At 48.7% G+C, this 21407-nt stretch overlaps 1 protein-coding gene across 1 annotated transcript; it reads right to left on the reverse strand.

Annotated features, from left to right (window-relative positions):
• Window positions 1–490: 490 nt before the first annotated feature.
• On the reverse strand, window positions 491–21065 carry LOC135815878 (guanylate-binding protein 2-like; the record flags this gene model as incomplete). The annotated part of the gene is given in 20 exon segments (XM_065329224.1): window positions 491–576; window positions 931–1005; window positions 1663–1829; window positions 2263–2353; window positions 3469–3529; window positions 3651–3757; window positions 4389–4518; window positions 5317–5375; window positions 5593–5633; window positions 6274–6391; window positions 7107–7186; window positions 10346–10439; window positions 15401–15477; window positions 15763–15883; window positions 16210–16296; window positions 16633–16686; window positions 16977–17071; window positions 17839–17899; window positions 18343–18845; window positions 20567–21065. Coding segments are annotated over 20 exon segments (2243 nt in total), but the record flags the coding sequence as incomplete, so codon positions are not given.
• Window positions 21066–21407: the final 342 nt, after the last annotated feature.

The raw sequence follows: 21407 nt of genomic DNA on the forward strand, positions 1-21407 counted from the left end.
GAATGGCCTTAGAGACTGCTTCTCCCATTCCCGTTGGCCTTCCAATCACATAATTACACTCTTTCTGCATGCTCTGTATGGTGATCCCCGAATTACTTATTATTATTCATGCATAATGGACAACTATTTCTCTACACACTATCCACCTTTAGGAACACACTTTATTTCTACACACCCTTATTCTACCTCCCACACCGTACTCTGAACACAGCAGGGAGTCGAATATGACTCCCTGCATTTATTCTGAAATATGAAGCTGGCCACGACGAGGGTTTCCCCTCAGTTCTTGGTTAGTCCAGAAGGAGTGAGTTTGATTTGTTGTGTCGACTGGAGCTGCTAGTATGCTTCCTGTTACACATTTATACGAGTGCATGCCTCTATTCATCGGCTATTCAGAGTGCGGTGGGATTCGTCTCATACCCATTTCATCACCGAGTGCACAATGCCTACACATCTCTCTAAACATAGCATTGACATGACGAACACTAACCGAGACTGGATATGTGACTCATTCGTCGGCAATGCGATCACTTTGGAGTTGAAGCGCTCGTGCAGCATATCCAGCACACTGGACACCTGCAACAGGAAAGGTGAACATACACAAAGGCATAGGCAGTCAACTACAGTACATTCTGTGTTGGAGCTGGGTCGTATGCGTATATGTGTAGTCACTCCATTTGCTCCATGCTCACATTTTAATTCACTCTGTTCTTACTTAGATCAAAGGGGATTTTGCTTGACAGTTAGGAACCCAACTGACACTCTTGGGGCTATGGACTCTTGGTATGAGTGCCAGCAGCTGGCAGAACCACCTGGATAAACAGCCAAAATCAACTGATGTGTCACTTTTCAACAGCCGCCGATGTCTCCTGGCAAGAAGCAAGCCAGAAAGGGACACGCTTACATGCGTAGGCAAAGACACTCACATACCGTGGAATCACACAGAGCTCTGACACGCTTCTCATTGGCAGCTCCCGTTTCTTTCTGGGCCGCCATCAGGCTATGCTGTGCATGGGGAAAACACGAAAACACGTACATATGTTACACAGGGGCATAGCTGGTCCCCTTCTTCGGGGGGGGGGGGGGAGGGGGGGGGGGGGGAGGGGTGCACGGCCGATTCACCAAAGCATTGTATCATACGTGTAGGATGGCTGGTGCATGTCATCATGGTCATTATGTGTATGCTGAACCTGGGTGGAACGTTTTAGGGGGTGCACGTGGCTACGCGCCTGCTGTATGTACAGATCAGGCACGTGTGTTCTCCAGACTTAGCGCCAAGAGCAATATCAGTTCAGTACCACCATTTCATGATTCGAAGTACTACAGTAAAACCTGGTTTAAGCGACCACCCCACGGTGCAAGCAAAAGCGGTCGTTACAGCCAGGTGGTCTTTAGAACCAGGTCCCACCGTGTCTGTGTAGAACTGTCGGTGCATGGAAAACGGTCGCTAAGAGCAGGTAGTCGCTAAACCCAGAGGTCGCTTACACCAGGTTTTACTGTACATACCTCGTAATGACATACTAATATTGTACTTCTTGTTGCAATTTGACTTGGCCAGTGCCACAACCAACGCTGATGTCAGTACAAATGTCACCCCATGGGTACAGACTGGATGTGTGTAGATCTGCACATGCATCGTTCTTCCAGCATAATGCTACATACCATGAAAGAGGACTTGAACCTCTCATAGTCCGGTTCATCTTTGGCCGCCACGCTTTCCTCCACCCAGTGCTGTGTTGCCTTGTCAGACTCATCGCGTTGTAGCACTTGCAGCTGTTTGGTGGTGAGCGGGCGGACAAGTTCTGGTTTTATGCCAGTGTGGTACAACGCTGCGAGTGAACACACATTGAGATGACGAGAAGAGAACAGAAGAATGTTTAAGATAATCTCCAGGGCCTTTAAAAGTATAATCATAGAAACCCAGCCCACTCAAAGTCTCTCCCAACCAGCCCATTAGCACTCATTACCATTGCCAACCCACTCATAAGCACTCAAGCCCACTCATAAGTCATAACCTCTCTCAACTCCCTTGTACATCTACCAAGGCTAGTTTCTCTCCCGCAGTGTCTGCTGCCACGTAGACTTCAAATGTAGTTTAGTAGATGATGTGTGCGGTCACGGGGGACATTGTTGCTGGGGAGAATGGCGCGGAAGAAAAGACGAGGGAGTCGGACAGTTGAAGTAACACATGTATGTCCACATGCATGCATGCATGAACACAGTACATGTATAGCAACGCACAGGATCAGACTTCTGGCTCACCAACAGCATCTTGATCGATTTTGTTCAGCATGTCCACGAATGCTTCTCGATTCTTGGACGTGAATTTGTCCACGGTGCGAGAGAGGATATCCTGAGCAACACAGCCGCGCATAGCAATCAGCATTTTAACATGTTTACTGACAAGCAGGGTGGAAGTTTCAGGCAGTGATGTGCTCTGCTGCGTCGGGCCAATACCCTGACAGGCACGCATGAGCCGGCGACTGGACACAGCAAGAACCAGTGATTGCACAGCGGGGAATGCACACGTAGAGTGGGCCAGGGCCGTAGCAGGCGGTCCGGCAGGTCCGGCAGCTGCCGGACCAATATTCGGCCAAATAAAAAGAAAAAAAGTGGGAGCTCACACATGTGATCAGCTCAGGATGTCCACCCATGATGATGTGTGCAATATGTAGTATCAAGAGTACATAACCCCCCCGTTATGTACTCTTGGTAGTATAGAGGTATTAGTGCTGGTAGTATACCTACATGTCATCAGGAGTATGACCCTGCTGAAGGTCATGTGGACAGTCATGCCCGTGAATGTTCCTACACTGTACTTCTTGAAATGTATTGATTCTTTTCTTCCTCCAATTCTTTCGATATAGGGTTTGTACCAAAGATATTCCATTGCAATATCCTTTCTCCTTCTCCAAAGGTACATTTTGGTTCTTTTATCACATGCATTTAGATACTGTTGCTATGCCTTCGTAGGCTTCAACAAGTTCTGTTTGGACGGACACAACATGCTGATGCCCTTTTTCCTGACTCATGCAGAACGTCCTTCCTTTTCTCACCCTAAGTCACTCTGCATGGTCACAATTACATACCTGTACATGTACACATACAATCATGTACATTTGGTACATGTACCGGCATATGTATGAGTATATACTAGTATGGGCTCGGGGGAGGAGCATCGAAGTCGGATATTGCCGGACCAACCAGAATGGGGCTGCTACGGGCCTGTGGGCGGCGAAGCCAAGAGAAGACAGTGGCCAAAGGGACAACACACCCCAACACTCCATGCACCTTATAACACTGTATACAGTGCGCACCATGCCTGGAATCATGTCACCGTTGTGAATTGTTACAAACACAATCTAGTGCAGTATGAACACTGGGCACACCAACTACATGTAGGCTTGTAGCTGGCACACACCGCACAGCAACGGTGACACTGGCTGTCTCATAGCACACTATACATACTTCCAGGGAGCTGTTGTATGTCCTGTACGAGTCAGTATCATTGATATGCGCCAGAGTCTTGCTGCAGAAAAGGGCAAGGAAAATACACAGCAACGTTCTAGATGTTGGCATTGAACAGCTTTTCAGTGGACAGTACCAAGGAATATTAAAGACATGCTGCAACTCATTACTCGAGTACCTACGCAAATGGGTTGAACCCTCGCTCCACGACGATACTCCACAGGTGATCCTTGAGATGCTTCAGCGGCTGGGGTAGAGAAAGCTTGCTGGCTTCGTGCTCTACTTGAACCTGCGAGGAAACAAGGGTAAACAAACAGTGGAAGAGAGAGAGAGAGAATGAGCGAGAGAATGAGAGAACGAGCGAGAGAGAGAGAGAGAGAGAGAGAGAGAGAGGGGGGGGAGGGGGGGGGGGGGAGAGTGTGTGTGTGTGTGTGTGTGTGTGTGTGTGTGTGTGTGTATGTATGTATGTATGTATGCGTGAGCGCGCGTGTTTTGTAGTAATTGAGCGCTCTCATGTGGGGTAGTGCCTTTACTGTTTGCATTGCGCAGAGCTCACTGACTTGTCAGTTGGAGCACTCCCAAGGTACATTCGGGCCTGGTTTATAGTGAGAAATAACACATACTTTCTCTATAATGGTTTCCGTGTTGAAATTTGTCAACCAGTACAACGATGCTTCCTGATGAGCATTGTGCGAAAGCTAGTTCAATGCAGTTTTTCATCGTTCCTATTATTGTTCTACACTTTACATTTCCGCCGTAGTTCTTTCTTTGTTCATCACCACTTTCTGTAGAATTTGTTCGTGACAAACTCAATAATCCTTCGTATAATGTCGCTTCAGCTGGTTCTGTTTATTGCGATCCTTAAAGAGGATTTTAGATGGCATAAATAGTCCCTAGTGGATATGATAGTGGTCCCTCACCTCGATGTTGCGCTGAGTCTGCTGGCACAGAATGTCGACGCGGCGAGCATTCAGCTCAATGATAGTGTCATACCGGCGAGACAGGGCCTTCTGCACTCTGACGGTGGACTGCTTCAAGCTACTTCCTAGTCTACGCCGTGTAAACAGTGCACACATGCACATATGTTTGTACAAGCACATGCACGCGCACACACACACACATTGAAAGGAAATAATTACTGCTACTACTCTCTATTAGCAAGCAGTAACGGAGCGGGTGGCTCAGTGGAAACATCATGGGTACACCTTGAGCTACAACTCCGAGAGCCATACCATCAAATCATACCACAACAAAAGGCCAAAAAATAGTACGGCTGAATGCATCTCGCACAAGTCATTCAGCGCTTTCTTAAGGGCTGGCTAAAAGTAACCGAACGCCAAAAATCAAGCTGTTTGTGTGGAAAAGTGGAAAATTGTAAATACGGTGCTGCTCAATGAAATCAGATCAAGCGAGTGAATGCCACGCCGGGTACTGCCAGCCCTAGACCTGCGAACACTGGGATGAGAACTGCTGCAGGGTGTAAACTTGATTCACGCAATCGGACTTCTTTGAGCTACACTGTATAAGGTTTTTTTCACCGGAATGGCTGAATGGATTTGTACTAACTGCAGCCTAGTAGGAAAACTGATAACAAATGTTTGCTGCATCAAAATCTAGCCAATGAAGAATACGAAAATGATGTTCGCAAGATGTGCGCGAACTTGCATGTACAAGAGGCTCTCGTAAGATGTGTGAGCGTGTGCATGCGCATGAAATGTGGTGTGTGTGTGTGTGTGTGTGTGTGTGTGTGTGTGTGTGTGTGTGCGTGTGTGCATGCGCATGAATGTGTGTGTGTGTGTGTGTGTGTGTGTGTGTGTGTGTGCGTGTGTGTGCGCACACTGCACTTACCCAATAAGTAGTCTCTCCATCACCTGCAACGTCTTGTTAGCAGTTGCGCTGAACCATGTCTGCAGGAAAACAACAGTTCAAAACATTTTTCAAAATTTCTTGAGCATACAAACAAAAATACTATCATTTAATGCTATGAGACGTTTGTCTTCTCTAACAGTTCGGGGCAACTCGAATATTGTCACCGGGTGCGTTCTAGCTTATGAAGCCACTCGGATCGGCAGTGCAGGCTGCAGATGTAACGAAAACTCTCTGCATTTCTAGTCTTCTACTCACATGCAATGCAGCGTTTCCTAGAGCCGTTGACGATGATGGAGCTATCGGAGTCCACAAAGCATGTCAGTAAATCGAAAATGGGACAAATGAAGCAAAAACATACACGCACACGCATGCGAGCGCGCGCACACACACACACACACACACACACTTACACACACACACACATAAAAACACATACATGTGTACAAAGATATCCTATCAGACATGGACAAGGGGCACAGCAGCAGACACAAATGCACGCAAGAAGCCAAGCAACAAAATTGGTCTCGGCTGGCTATCAAAATCAAATGACTCGACTGCGATACTGCAAAATCAGGTTTGACTTGGTTCAATTAGAGAGAAAGTATGACTGCTGAAAAAAATGTACCCAGTGAAGACACGTCAGAATCGGTCAGAAACCACTGAGTCCCCCCCCCCCCCCCCCCCCTGAAATAGCGCAGAAGATAATCGATGGTTAACTATTAGCAATGCACTCTAACCTATGTACTTCAGCAGCACTAGCGTCACAAATTAGAATTAAGCAAAGCAAGGTCTAGCCGAGCAAACCCGAACCCAACCGCCAAACACACGCCTCTGTCCGGTTGCAGCAACAGCAAGCAGCAGCAGCAGCAACACTGAACCGTCACTCACAGCATACCAGGGCAAAACAATCAGGCAGGCCGACGGGGCTGGACTGACCTTTCTTTCGCTGACCACCATGCAGCAGTTTATCACTCTCAGCGTCAAAGAAATTCAGACACTCGTGGTAAGCAGTCTGTAGCAGGTGTTGAGTGAAGGCACCCCAGCGACCAGGAATCTACACAAGACGAAAGATGGAATAGTGGCACACACGATGACGTCAACACCAGCTACAGTATTCCAGCTACAATAAAAGAGAGGTTCCGCACTACGTAAAGTTGAGCAAATTTACGTTAGTGGGCGGGAAAAACCCGTGAATTCGCGAGTTTGCACTCCACTTACGGAAAGTTGTCTACGGAGAGTACGTAGATAGGGCTCTGATAACGTAGCTGGTCCGTAAGTGGATTGGGGTACAAATTTATGACTCTCTCCCCAGGTCGATCTGGTCGTACACTGCCATGTTCGGAGTTGCCAAGGGCAGCTACGTGATTTGAAAACTCCGTATGGCGGAACCCAGATGCGCATGCAGTTTACGTAAGACTTTCCGTAGATCGACTACGTTTTTTACTAACGTAATAACGTTATGCGGAACCTCTCTAATATACAGTGCTGAACACACAGAATGCCACCGAACCAGCAACAGAGGAGTACTCCAAAACATTAACATGACATGTATAAGTATGATACATAGGACTGCAGTGCCAGTGCTGCGTGTGACATTGCCTATCCATTGCCCACACTCGGCAGCAGCAGTAGCAGCAGCAGCAGCAGCAGCAGCAGCAGCAGCAGCAGCAGCAGCACTAGATTAGACAAACACCATAAAGCATTGCATCTTTAGATTCTTTACAGGTTTTATCGAATACAATCCAGGATGCCATTGAGTCATATGCTACCTCAGCAAGAGATCCTTGATTGGCAGCGGTGACAAGCAACTTGATGAGCAAGGCCAGCTCTGCACCGTCAACGGGAACACCTGAGATAATATTATAGAATGTACAGAACACACACAAGCAAACGTCTATTGAAAAGAGAAATAAAATGGCTATGCATAGAAAATGTGTTGAGCTCTCAGGGATCTAATAGTAATACCTGTATGAAGCCAAAGCAAAATCTAGGAAAGCTACTGGGAAATTATGGTGATGTATATGGTGTGTGTGTGTGTGTGTGTGTGTGTGTGTGTGTGTGTGTGTGTGTGTGTGTGTGTGTGTGTGTGTGTGTGTGTGTGTGGAGACGTCAACGATGTGGGACGTCGCCCCCCGCGCTGCGTGACCACCGCGGACAAGTATCGTGCCGCTTTATCTGCTGGCTTGCGAGATTGCTGGAGCAGCGATGGTAGCGTTGGGGAGAAGTGGACCCATGTGCGCAATACCGTGGTTGCCGCAGCCGCTGATGTATTGGGCCCGAGCGAACGCCGTCAGGCCGACTGGTATGATGACAACTCTGCAACCATACAGCCCCTTCTGCGCGCCCGCAATGAGTGCTACGCGGAGTGGCTTGCCCACGGTCAGCAGAGGGGCGACACGTATTGGGCCAGCTTCGGGGCTGCTCGATCGCAGGCGCGCGCAGCCGTTGTAAATGCCAAAGAGGCTTGGATTTTGAATAAGGCACAGGAGGCGACAGAGGCGCGCTTCAACGGGGCAGTCGTCTGGAAATGTGTTCATGCTATCCACGCTGCATGTGAGGGATTAACTCCGTGCAAGACTTCCGCCATTAAGGACGAGAATGGAAACCTGTGCCAGTCGACTGAGGATCAATGCAAGCGGTTCCAGAGGCATTTCACATCTGTCCTGAACCCAGAGAGCTCGTACAACCCCGATATCATGGCTTGCGTTGAGCAGCGACCTGTAGTGTCGAGCCTTGAGGAACCACCAACCATGCATGAGATCTCCAAGGCCATTTCTCGACTTCCCAATGGCACCGCTGCTGGTTCATCGAGGATACAGCCAGAGTTGCTAAAGTTCGGTGGCGAGGAGCTCAACAACAAGCTCATGGAGCTGTTTGGAGATGTGTGGCGAGATGGCTGCGTTCCGCGGGAGTGGGCGGATGCTACCCTCATCCCCATTCCAAAGAAGGGAGATTTGTCGCAGTGCGACAATTGGCGGGGCATTGCGTTGCTGGATGTGGTCGGCAAGGTCTTGGCGAGTGTCCTTCAGAGAAGGCTGCAGGTATTCGCAGAGGAATTTCTCCCTGAGTCCCAGTGCAGGTTCCGGCGAGGGCGTGGCTGCTCTGACATGATCTTCACCGTCCGACAGCTCATGGAAAAGTCAATCGAACATCAGGCCAAGGAGTTTTTTGTGTTTATCGACCTGAAAAAGGCCTATGATTCAGTGCCCAGGGGGTGTCTGTGGCAGGTCCTCGGCCGTGCGGGAGTACCAGAAAAGCTTATCAACATCATCCGGTCGTTCCACGACCCCTTGTCAGCATCGGTGCAGTTCAACAACATATTATCAGACCCGTTCAGCATTGGCAATGGTCTTCGCCAGGGGTGCTCTATGGCGCCGGTCCTTTTTAATATCTTTATGTGGGCCGTGATGACCCAGTGGCAACACCGCGTCAGGAGAGTTGACGGGGTTGGCTTCGAGCTCCGCTCAGCATACAGCAGCGATCTATACCGTAAACCCCGCCGTGACGACCAACACCATTGCCTAACAGATTCCCAGTTTGCTGACGACTCTTGTCTATTCGCTACGACTCGGCCTGGAGCGGGGTCAGCATTGTGCTGTCTTCACGAGGTGGCGTCGGGATTCGGCTTGACCATCAGTGCAACGAAGACTCAGTTTGTAGTTGTTGGCCCCGACATCACGCCTACTGACCGCGCTCCCCTCCAACTTGGTCAAGCGGAGGTGGAATGCGCACTGCATTTCAAATACCTCGGTTCTGTAGTGGACAGCGGTTGCCGTTCGTCCCGGGACATAGCCGCAAGGATTGCCCAAGCCTCCAGGGCCTGCGGTGCTCTTCGGAGGTCTGTATTCTCCAATCCACATCTGCTGATGCACACCAAGCGGTGCGTATTCAATGCTTGCGTTCTGTCCCTGCTGTTGTATGGCTCTGAGTGCTGGACGCCCCTTCAACATGACCTGCAGAAGCTCTCAACCTTCAGCATGAGGTGCATCCGATCCATCCTCGGGGTCTCTCGAAGCCGGATGTGGGACGAACACATCACCAACGAAGAGCTGCTGGTGCGCTGGGGAGACTCCGAGACGATTAAAGACAAAATTGCACATCGGCGGTTGGAGTGGTTGGGGCATGTGGCGCGGATGCCGGACAACCGCATCCCAAAACAGGTACTGTTTGGCTCCTTCTTGCAGCGTCGCCCAGCACATGGCCCACGCCGCAGATGGAAGGACTGTGCTGTCCGGGATCTATGCGCCAGTGGCGTAGGCATCATGGTATGATGTTGCATGTGAGTTCCGCGCGGAGTGGCGCAGCACCTACCAAGAGCCTGACAATGTGCCTGAGCCTCCGCCCCGAGTGGTATGTACGGTATGCGGACGGGATTTTGCACGGAAAGGAGACATGGCTCGGCATAAGTGTCTGGAGGAGCGTGCACGGCCTGTGTCTGAGCAGCGGGGCGCCAGTCAGTGCGGGCGGTGTGGGCGGTGGCTGAGAAGCCGCGGTGGCTTGGTCCGGCATGTGTGTGCCTCAACGGTGGATGCCGCAGTGCCACCTGGAACTACCGGAACGTCGGCACCGGCGGAGGGATGTTGTGCCGCGCATTGTGACAGGTGTGGTTGCTGCTTTCGCGGTGTCCGGGGACGGGGCAGGCATCGCTGTTCAAGGGTGGCGCATAGACCAACAGCAGAGGAGCGCTCAGCCTTCCAGCACGTGTGCATATGCGGCAAGCGGATGCGACTACCCGTGCACCTGGAGCGTCATCGAGCGTCGTGTCCTCTCTCTCTCTCTTCTCAAGTTTCCCAGTGATGGGATCACGTGACCCTTTTGCGGCAGTGACTCTACAGGACAGGCCAGGACAGGTGTGTGTGTGTGCAACATGAGATATCCGCTGGTGATCTGTCTACTACACACAGCCAGTTTGCTACCTCCTCAATCCCATCCCATCCCATCCCCGTCTACCTCAAATTAACCCCATACTCAACAACTTCACTCCTTTGACAAAATTAATGACACATACCATTTCTTTCCTTAGCTACAAGACCACGCCGCAACTTCTCGATAAGATCATCGCGTTCAGCTCGGTACTCTTCTGTCAAGTCTTCTTCATGAGCCTGGATTAACACGCACGCACACACACACACATACAGACACACATACACACACACACACACACACATACACACACACACACACGTACACACACACACACACACACACACGTACGCACACACACACACACACACACACACACGCGCACGCACACACACACACACACACACAGGTAACAACAAAAAAAAGTAGCAAGCATTGTATTGGCTATCATGGTGCCTTATGAGTGCAGTGCAAATGTCGAAATTTATTTTTATAAAACTTAAATTTGTGCTTCAAATGACCCACATTCCCTTTGCTAGGTTGCGACCAATCAGCAGCCTCGGAGAGCGGGCTTTGATTTGCCACCAAAGCCCGCTATCAGGGGCAACCTGTACAAGAAAACCATCAAAGCCCGCTGTCAGGGGCAACTGGTATGACAAAACATTGCTCATGTGCACCCTCATAATCGTGTCTTTTGACTAGGAGGTGGTTAGAATATCTAACCTTACTGTATAGAAGTTTCCTCCAAATATGGCAGAGTCTGGTGGCGAGCCAGCCCCAAAGCGTCGGTTTGAATCAGTAAGTGCGGAAGAAGTCAGCGACGTGATTACCTTGTGAGTTCCGAAAGGGAAGGCATCCTCCACGGAAGGCTGGATAAAACTTGAAATCTGCTTCCAAAAATGGCATCTCCATCAGCCTGGAAACGTGTGGAAAAGAGGAATTGTCCGATGCCCGATGCAAAGCGTACCTGGGTATCCAAACCCCAAAAAAACAGTACTATCAAAGGAGCAGCTACCAGGGTTTCAGGGCAGCCATCAATCGCCACTTTGCCGAAAAAGACCGACGCATCAACATCTTCACCGACCCGGAATTTCGGAGAGCAAACCAGGCTTACGATGGCATGCTAAAGAAGCTCAAGAGAGAAGGAGAGCATATGGCCACTCAATCAAAATCCATCCTCAGTGATCAAGATTTAGAGCTAATCACAAAGCTCTTTCTGTATTCCAAGGAGCTGCACATCCTCAATATGGAAGTGTGGTTTTACCGTACGTTTCATCATGGTCTCTGCGGCCGAGAAATCCAGTGCCACCTGGCAAAGAGCTCTTTGACCCTGTGCAAGGACAGGGAGGGCAAAGGGTTCTACGAGCTCTGCATCGACTTAAGCAGAAAGAATCACCAAGGTGGCTCTGGTGACAATACCACATCAAAACAAGCTGGCTGCATCCAGTGCCAGAGTCAAGTGTTGGCTGTCTGCATGCTGCTGAAACACCTAAACCCGGCATACGACCGTTTGTTCCAGCGTCCCAAAAGGAACCTCCAGCCGCGAGATCCAGTTTGGTTCAAAAACGCACCCCTCGGGAAGAACACCCTTGACAAGATGATGCGAAACCTGAGTGTGAAGGTCGGAACCTCCAAAGTCTACGCCAATCACTGTCTCCGTGCCACTCTGATGAGCTGCCTTAGACAGCGAAACCGGTCAGAAAATTTTGACCAGAAATGGTCCACTTCAAAATGTAATCTGTGCTTTGCTTACTGTGTCGGTGGCTGCATGAAAATTTCAGTCACTGTCCTGCAGGAAAACGGGTTTTTCGATAACGACATCATGTCCGTCACAGGCCACCGAAATGCTCAACCCCTCTTGAGCTACAGCAGACCTGGAGAGAAACAACAGCAAAAGATGGCGGTGTGTCTAGACAGCACCACAGGCAGCAGCAGCACTGCAATCAGCACATCGGCATCCAGTTTGCAGCTCGAGCCAGATCAGGTGAACCAATTGTTCAGTGATTTTACACCAACTGACCTCGCGATCGTGACAAGTCCCGGCTCTGCATTGATTCCAGCTGCTCCCGACTCCGTGGACCAGCTTCTGATGCTTAACTGACGACGACATTTCCGGCGACCTAGCCCCGCTGCCAATGCCAGGTTCATCGTCATTGTCTTCTCCAGTACCAGCAGAACCAACAGCTGCTCCATCGCCCCTCATCATCCTCAGTGCAGATGTCGAATTTGTTCAACCGAGCTAACCTGCAAGGCCTATTTATCTACATTTTTCCAATACCAATAATCAAAGTTTCGGCACATGCACACTTTGCGCGAACCATTCAAAAGGGGAAATCGCGCACAGAGATCCAGTACCATTCTACTCGTTTAGCCGATAAAATCGAAATAACCGCTCGATCTTTTTCTTCTCGAGTAAGTAACGAGTACCGTATTTCCCCGATTCTAAGTCGCACTCAATTAAGCCTAGTTCACATTCGACGCAACGCCGACGGTACGGGACGTAAGGGCTTGTCGGGAGGGCTGGGGTGAGCTGTGAAATCCTGTACGATTCGTACGACACGACATGCAGCAGTCGTTGCGACGTTCAACGTCGAACGGCGGGAGTCATAAGGCATGGTCTATGACGGGGTGACTTTCGGACCTATTTTCTCGTTTTTCGGGACTTCTTTTCAATTATTTCTCCTTGAAAGAAGCGGAATCAAGTTCACAGTTTTTCATGAAGACAAAAAAAATAGTCCTGAAAGTTGTGGCATTCAAATAATAGCCCCAGGAAATGATAGAATAGTTCGTCTGTCACGCTTCTGAACTATCCCTAAATACAATAAGTGACATGAGATCTTATGTTGCTAAAATTCAACTCAAGTTGTGCTAGCCATTCTGTGAGTTATCATGGGAAGCGCAGTGTTCGAAATGCTAAAAATTTCTAAGTACGAATCGGGAGTAGTCGGCGCACGACGCCGTCTCCTGTTCACACTCAAATTGCAGCCGTTTTGTACGCTTGCGTCCCCGTCTACACCCGTCTACGGTATGAAAAGTTGGATCGATCCAACTCTTCCCGTCGCTTCCCGATCTGTACGGTAGTACGGTTGCGTTCCCGTTCCTGGTGTTCACATTGGACGCCGTCAGACCGTCCCGTCGCTTCCCGTCGATCCTTACGTCGCGTCCCGTCGCGCCCCATCGAATGTGAACTAGGCTTTATAAGTCGCACCCATCATTTTCAGGTTTGAGCAATATTTTTCTTGATATATTGACTTCAGTAGTAAGTCATGCTCGATTGTAAGTCGCACCCCTTTTTTACCCTGGATTTTTTTGTGTAAAAAGGTGTGACTTATATTCGGGGAAATACGGTAATCTGTATGATCGTTTCAGCACTACTAATAATTTAGTAATAATCTAATAAATAACTCCGATTTTGAATATTCAAACTTGAGCTCACTTCTATATTTGCACCTAATCAAGAAGTGTGTTTTTCGACGTTGCCCGTGTAACAACAAAAACCGACTGAACGCTGTGTGGGATCATCTGAAGAATATTCAAGCGAGGTACAGGCAAAGCCCTCGGGCCCAGCCCTCAGGCTTTGATCAGCCATCAAGCCCTCTGCACCTTGCTTGATTGTATATACTTCAAATGTGAAACTAGAAGCTGTTGCTTTGGATGCATTACAAACTACGGCAACCGTTGTCTGCAAGCCAACTTCAAAGTTTCTACCGTATCCATGCATGACGGCATCCTACTGTAAACCTGAAGGACTGGCTACTGTAAACCCAGAAACTTTTGCGATGCTGAAGCATTCGTGATTTTCGCGATGGGTGTGAAATCGCGAAAGTAAGTGGGCGCGAGTCAACCATAAAATTGACTCCAATCGCAAGCGTTTGCAGGCACAAAATGGTCTGTCATCGCAAATCGCAAACTAAAACAGGCGCAAACGATTCCGGGTTTATAGTACACTCGAACGTCTCTTATCCGGGCGCCTTGGGACCGGGCACTGCCCGTATCTCAGATCTGCCCGTATCTCACGGCAGCTCATCTAATCATGTATCATATCATTTTTTGATGAAGTTTCTTTGGCAGCTATTGCTCGTGTTCAGGATAAACAAGAATCTACTGATGGAAATGTGTGGATTACACAGGTTGACAGTGACCAATGAACACTTGCGCATACGGAAAAAAGTTCAAAAACCCTAAATCGAAGCAACTTTGCCATAGAATCTCAAGCTGAAGGTGCCCGGTAGAGAGACGTGCCCGTATCTGAGGCATCCGGATAAGAGACGTTTGAGTGTATCTCTTAAACTGTCACCAGCAAATCTTATATAAATAGGATTGGGTTTCTGGCTAAAGGATTTTGATAAACAACCTATACAAACCTATACAAATTGATGAAATGAGTTTTATGAGGTGTTTGGAACTGTTTTCGATGCACTCCCATGGGAGTTTCAAGCCGATCAGAAAAAAATTCCAGGTGAAACTTCCGCCGTAGTACAGTTAAAAGCACTGGATGTGTCAACCTGTGGAAGTACTCCTCAGTCATTCACAGACTTCTATTCATGGTATTTTTGTACTTATTCAGTGTACCGAGCACTTCTATATTGCTTTCCCTGCCAGTTTTATCATCATCTGCATCCATTACAACACTCTGGATAATGCAGAACATTCAAATCCTATATCCTATATATAGGATCAGTCAAAACACTGAAATGTCCTCCCTAAAACGTCTCTATAAGTCAAGCAATAATACTGGCACTCTTGGAAACTTCTGAAGAGAGCCAACTGATGCTGCCCTAACACCTTACAATACAATTCAATTTAGGCACACAACTTTTCCCGGGTGGTGGCATGATCATGATTATTGAAAAAATCCTATATATAGGATTTGACAGATGCAATTCACTTGATCAGCACGCTGAATGTCACACGCCACTGATCCTGTGTGCATTCAGTTGGCAGTATTGTGTTACGCATCACAGCTCGTGCAGAGAGCAGCCATGCATGCACTCGCACACACATGCACTCACTCAAGCATGCATGCACACACACACGCGCGCGCACTCGCATATATACACACACACACACACACGCGCACGCACACACACACACACGCACACACACACACACACACACACACACACACACACACACACACAATAACGACATGGTAGACCCAACCGGAAAACACAGCAGTGTTCGACACACAGTGGCATACCTGCGACAAGTCTTCCAGTAGCACTTTCCTGATAGCAGGTAGGAAGAGAGTATGACAGTCGACTGACTCAAAGATGTCTGGACAAGAAACCCAGGAAAAGCACACATACAACGGAGATTCCCTCGATTTAGGCTAAGGCCTGTGGAGAATCCATAAATACAAACACACATACAACAGTCACTAGCCAAATTATGCCGCCAGGAAACTGAGGAAAGCACAAACTTGATACCACAACCACAGTGTCTTCAAGTCGTGCCAGGTTTAAACATTCAATAGTGGCCACAACCACCAATCATGGCGGTGGAGATAGCATAGAGAAAATAGGGACGACTGGGCAAGAGTGTGGTCCAGACTGACCCTACCAAGTAAGCTGATCTCATGTTCTTGCTCGCGAGTAGAGGTTCTCATCAACTGCTTGAGCCAGTCCTGTGCACTCTGGCCCTCGTTGCCACTCAGACCTGCCTGTACAAAGTCTTGCACGACCTTCAATGCACATACAGACAGACAGACAGACAGACAGACAGACAGACAGACAGACAGACAGACAGACAGACAGACAGACAGACAGACAGACAGACAGACAGACACACACACATAGCCACACAGACACACACACAGACCAGAGGCATAAAGCAGAGAAACTACTCTCAGAACCAAGCCCGAAGGTCTACTTATAACTGGTAAAATACAGCATGTCAGGCTTGACCCTTCCAGATGCACTCATTCGCACAGTAATCTCTCACTCTTTGAAACGGCTAGCCCAGGAGAAACAAGCCGGTACCATCACTCAATGCCGACAGTGACCTTACCCAGAGCAATGAGGGAAACTTGAGCAAGTTGTGGTTGAACTCCAGAGCATACTTCTCCGCATTGAGCTGTGACTGCAGCGCAAACAGCTGCAGCACAGAGACACACAGAAAGAGACATGAGCGGGAGGCAGTACCGCCATGCACCGCAAACAAGACGAACAAGAATGCACAATGCCTTGAATATACACACCTGCATGGAGGAGTGCATGCACACTGCAATCCGTACGTATACGACATCTGCCATTCGCTTCCGCACAATCTGATGTGCAAAACAGTAGTGAGTGACATGATTTCACTGGACTGGACCATTACATCATAAAACACGAATAAACTCAAAGCAGAAGCTACAGCAAACATGCATGGTCAGCAGAAGCAGCAGCGGCGGTGGCGGCAGCAGCAGCAGCAGTGCATGCAGTGATTTACCTGCGTGCGTCTTGATAACAGCTCCAGGTAATCAATATCACTCTGATCAATGATCTACATACGTCAGTGGCACAACATAATTCAAACACAAACGCATTCAACATCATCAAACCATATACATGTACGCGTACCGTGGATGCCTGTCACACCGACTCACAAGACCAGCTGGTGACCAGAACCACATCTCCAAGTGAATGGCTGATCGTGTCCACATCACCACTTCACAGCCCCAGCGAGTACTGATTGCTATTGAAAAACAGCCGTACGAGTACAGTGTGTAAATCACTGGAAAACTTACTGGCAATGTACAGAACCTTACCTTCTTGCAATGTACAGAACCTTACCTTCACAGAGTTGTAAATCAGATAGGAACTAAGCAGTGAGGCGACAGCGAAGACTTTAGCATCGTAGGATTCGGATATGTTGGATGCAGCAAATCCTGAGAAGGGAACAGTGAGAGCGCAGGAAACACTGAAGTCTTCGGTACAAGCACGGCTGCACACATATGCATGGACCAAACAGGACCGCCGGAAGCAGTTTTCAATTGGTCCGGTTTTACCATAGTCTTCAGGGGCGTCGGAAGGTATTTTAGTGTGGTACGGTCAGCCATCTGAAGTACAATTTACTCGTGAGGGAGGGATGGCTGAGCCGAAAAAATTGGAAATTTAGTGCCCAAATTTAATAGTGCATTTTATTGATTCACGGGGTACTTGGGGCAAATAGTGGTACGGTCAATACCGTAGTGACCGTACCGTGTGCGACGCCCCTGGTCTTTCATACTTTGTGAATAGTATGGCGTGGATGTATGCCCTCCTCAGCAGTAAACATGGGTTGGTAGCTACAAAGTTGGTCCGGTGTTAACCTGACCAACCGGATCGGTTCCGGCGGGCCTGCTAAAGTTGATACTGTACCTATAAGACAAGTCTGTGCAGTAGATGACATATGGAAAGATGATCCAGGACTGCCCCGTCCAGTCGCCCAAGTAAAACAGAAAGCCCTTCAAAGCCATCTCTATGAGCCTAAACATACTATAGCATAGCACTCACAAGCGATGGGGAATTCTTTCAACAAGCTTCTGCACAGTGAAGAGTGCACCCAGGTCACCCTCAGGTCTATTACCCCCCCCCCCCCCCCAACCACTGCACGGCTGCTGTTTGGCAGCCTAGTTGTTTGCATAGCTTGCTCTGAAGTGTAGTTTGGCCTCACCTTCTGTATCGATGAAAACAACGGAGATATTCACGCCAGACTCCAGAGTCATGGTCATAGGCTAAAATCAGCAAGCCGCAAACACAAGCAATGTACATGCATGCGCGCAAACAGGCATGTGGGTGCACACGTGTATACACACATACAGGCAAGCGCGAGCACACACACACACGCAACACACAAGCAGTACTGTCAGCCATTGCCACAACAGAAATACTCTGGACCATAGAGACAGAGAGAAGACCGGAAGGAAAATGGCATACATGTAATATTAACACATCATTCTCCTCCATTCACACAACATGTACCATATTTCCACGATCAGAGCTGTACTTTTGAGCCACACCTTTGTACACGGAGAATCGGGCCAAAATCGCCCCTGATGGACGTACGGCACCCTGATTTCACACAAAATAGTTTAATTAAAAAATACAAAATGGAATGTGGCAATTTGCCTCCGAGAGGGGAGGCATGATACAGTAACCATGGTAACTGCCCACTGACCTTTCCCCACATCCAGATGCCCATAGTCTCGGGACGCACGGTGCTGCCAACACCGAAGCCACGCTGCTTGCGCATCACCTGGTTGAGAAGGAACGACTTGCCGGTGTGGAACTTGCCCACCACTGCAATCAGGGCGAGAGGAGACGGAACCTGTGCCAGGCGCTTGAGACCCTCCTCGACGATTTCCAGCTCCTCGTGACCTTTGGGATTGGGTCGCACAAGCTGTATGGGCGCATCCCAAAGCTCTGCATCGTCTTTCTCGATTGATGCGGCGGTCAGAAACGCTTGCTGAAACGCTTCGAGGCTCTGGGCATCGTCAACAGAGGATGGGTTTAGGTTGCTCTCCTCTTCCGCACCCGCATGATGGTTCCCTGACAGAGGGGAGTCCTGGGCCGGTGGTGACTCCTGGTAGTGGACTGGGGTTCTTGTACAGTCTTTTCCTGGCTCAGCATCACATTGCGCTGGAACTTTGTCAGATGAGTTTTCTTCTGCCCGAGCATCTTCTGTGTAACAAGAATAGATAGTGCATGTAAGAACAGGACATAGACACCCAGGCAACGTGACCGGATCAAGCACAGACATTTCTATCTGCACGTAAGTCCATCCAAGACTCTCGTGATCACCCATCACCTGCTGTACATGTACACCAGTCCATACTTGTATGAGTCTATAGGATAGACTCTATATACAACACGTATACAACATGTACACGTACACATACACACATTCACATACCCCCCCCCCCCCCCCTTCTGCATTTCCCAGAGGCGTTGCACTTCCCAACCTAAACAGTGAACTGCAGATCTGGATCATGGATCTGCAGTAGAACTTCAGACCAAGTGTGGGAAAGCACAAACAGCAAGTAGTGAGCCTAGATGGCTGTTGTGGGGGAAGTTGACGACAGCCGTAGGTTCTTACCAGTTACCTTTATGATACAGAACACCCCAATAGACCCCAACGCAGTTTCAATTGCACGGCGAGCAATGGCATTTAGGGAGCATGAAAAACGTAGATTTCGATTTCGGGCTGCCCATTCTAGTCGCCCTTGAGCCAGGGACAATTGGTGCATGCTTTGCCTGTATGCCGACACTGGTCTACGGGCCGCGCTTAGGTTTGCGGGCAGCAGTCTCAGATGTGATCGCATGTTGCGTAGACGCACACACACACACACACACACTACAGACCCCGGGGTTGAAATAGGCATCGTTCTGGGTGTTATGGTCTTGTGTCGTCTCCCAAGTGCTCTCGGTATACCTAACTAGTATCCCCCCCCCCCCCCCCACACACACAGACACCATATCAAACGACGTAATCAAGCGCGATCTGGAGGTCATGACGGCTGAATCTTGCTCGAGGACGCCGCCCGAAGGCCGTAGGTCCCGAGTGCTACATAATAATTATGTTCAACGGCAAGATTTCACTTTCATCATGACCGACAAAGGGTGTCCTTAACGTGATTTCTTACGTCAGTTACATGGGTTATGGGTCAAAGGTCAAACTATCGACCTTCCAAAGGCAGCAATATTCATAAAAATTAATAATGACGTCAATTAGGCAAGATCTGATTATGCCGAAAAAAGCCAGATATTAGTCAGGGCTTGCTTGGGCAACGATCACGTGCATGCCGGGCAAAACATGATGATCATGCAGGTATTTTGTCTGCCTAGATTTCGTATCATCGACAGTTGTACTCGGGATGCTCGGAGGCGGTCAAAAGTTGCTGTGGGAGTTTGAGAAAGCTTGCGAAGCAGACACGTAGTTCGTGTATAGTCAGCGTAGTTCCCAAAACATGCTAGCGTTGGCATTTCCAGAAAGACAAGTGAGCAGTGGCATATTCACCAATGGGCACAATTGAAGGTCAAAGTTCAAACAGATAGCCACTACTTTCTATGGATAAGAGAACTAGCGCGGCATGCCGCTACTGGTTTCGCTACTGGTTTCTTACTCGTTGTCAATGCACAACCGAACTATAGTCTATAGTAAGTTTCGTACCATCACTTTAAACTCGTATGTGCACCACTGCAATTATGTAGACTACTTCGAGGTACATGACTGTATTTCAGTCGCTTCGGAATGTTGTGCATAAATAAACAATGCAACAAATCCGAAAATATTTGCTGATGGTCGTGGAAATTCGAAATGACTTCAAGATGCAGACCAGTAAAAAAAATGGTGGAAGATGGCTGCCAGTGTCTGGAAGGCATCCCGAGCCGAGGCGACATACCTTGTTCGCCGAAGTCCGGTAGGTCTAATTGACCATCGACCGCATTGCTACCCACGTGGGAGAACGGTGTGCACAGTGCCACGCTTATCAGCAGCAACGGGAACAATTTCCTTCTCGCCGACACGATGACAACCATTGCCACCAACCAGCCTCCGGGGCTACTTTTGCTTACCGCAAAGGACTGACACGCAGGCTCAACTAATTACTACAAGACTTAGAGATACATAATAATATATTTTCTGGAAATTGAAGAGATTGTTTCGAAGTACATGTACTGTAAAACTGAAAGTCACATTTCAAAACTCTCAACTACTAGTATGAGCAAGAGTACGGGGTTATGTACTCTTGGTATGAGTAGAGAGAGAAATCAGCTGAGCCAGCTTCTCGTTGATTTGCTGACGGGATACAAACAGCTGGAAACCTCATGGTAGATCTACCGTATCTACCGCGCGTGCATGGCCTTCGAAGCTTCGCACTTGCAATTCGGAAAAATGGGTTTTGTGACTTTTGTCGCTCAAGTCATGATGGATGGAGTTTACTTGTCTTCATCACTGGCATCAGTAGTACAGGGATCGGGAGTAGAGATCCACTTCCTGGTCTTCATGCATAATTTACTTGCATGACAACTTACTTCACACCGAGTGTGACTCTGTGATCGATTCGACACCAGGGTCTGTTACAGTATGGACATCAATACTGTCCAATAAGTAACATCACAATATCAGGGATCGTATTCAACTGACAACTCCTTGCAAGCTTGCTTGACACATGCAAAACACGACTCGTAGACCTGTAACCCGACATTCCACTGGGGAGGTTATGTGCCTTTGATCGTTTGAGG

This window comes from Sycon ciliatum, chromosome 4 (genome assembly GCF_964019385.1).
Source record: "Sycon ciliatum chromosome 4, ocSycCili1.1, whole genome shotgun sequence".
Taxonomy (NCBI): domain Eukaryota; kingdom Metazoa; phylum Porifera; class Calcarea; order Leucosolenida; family Sycettidae; genus Sycon; species Sycon ciliatum.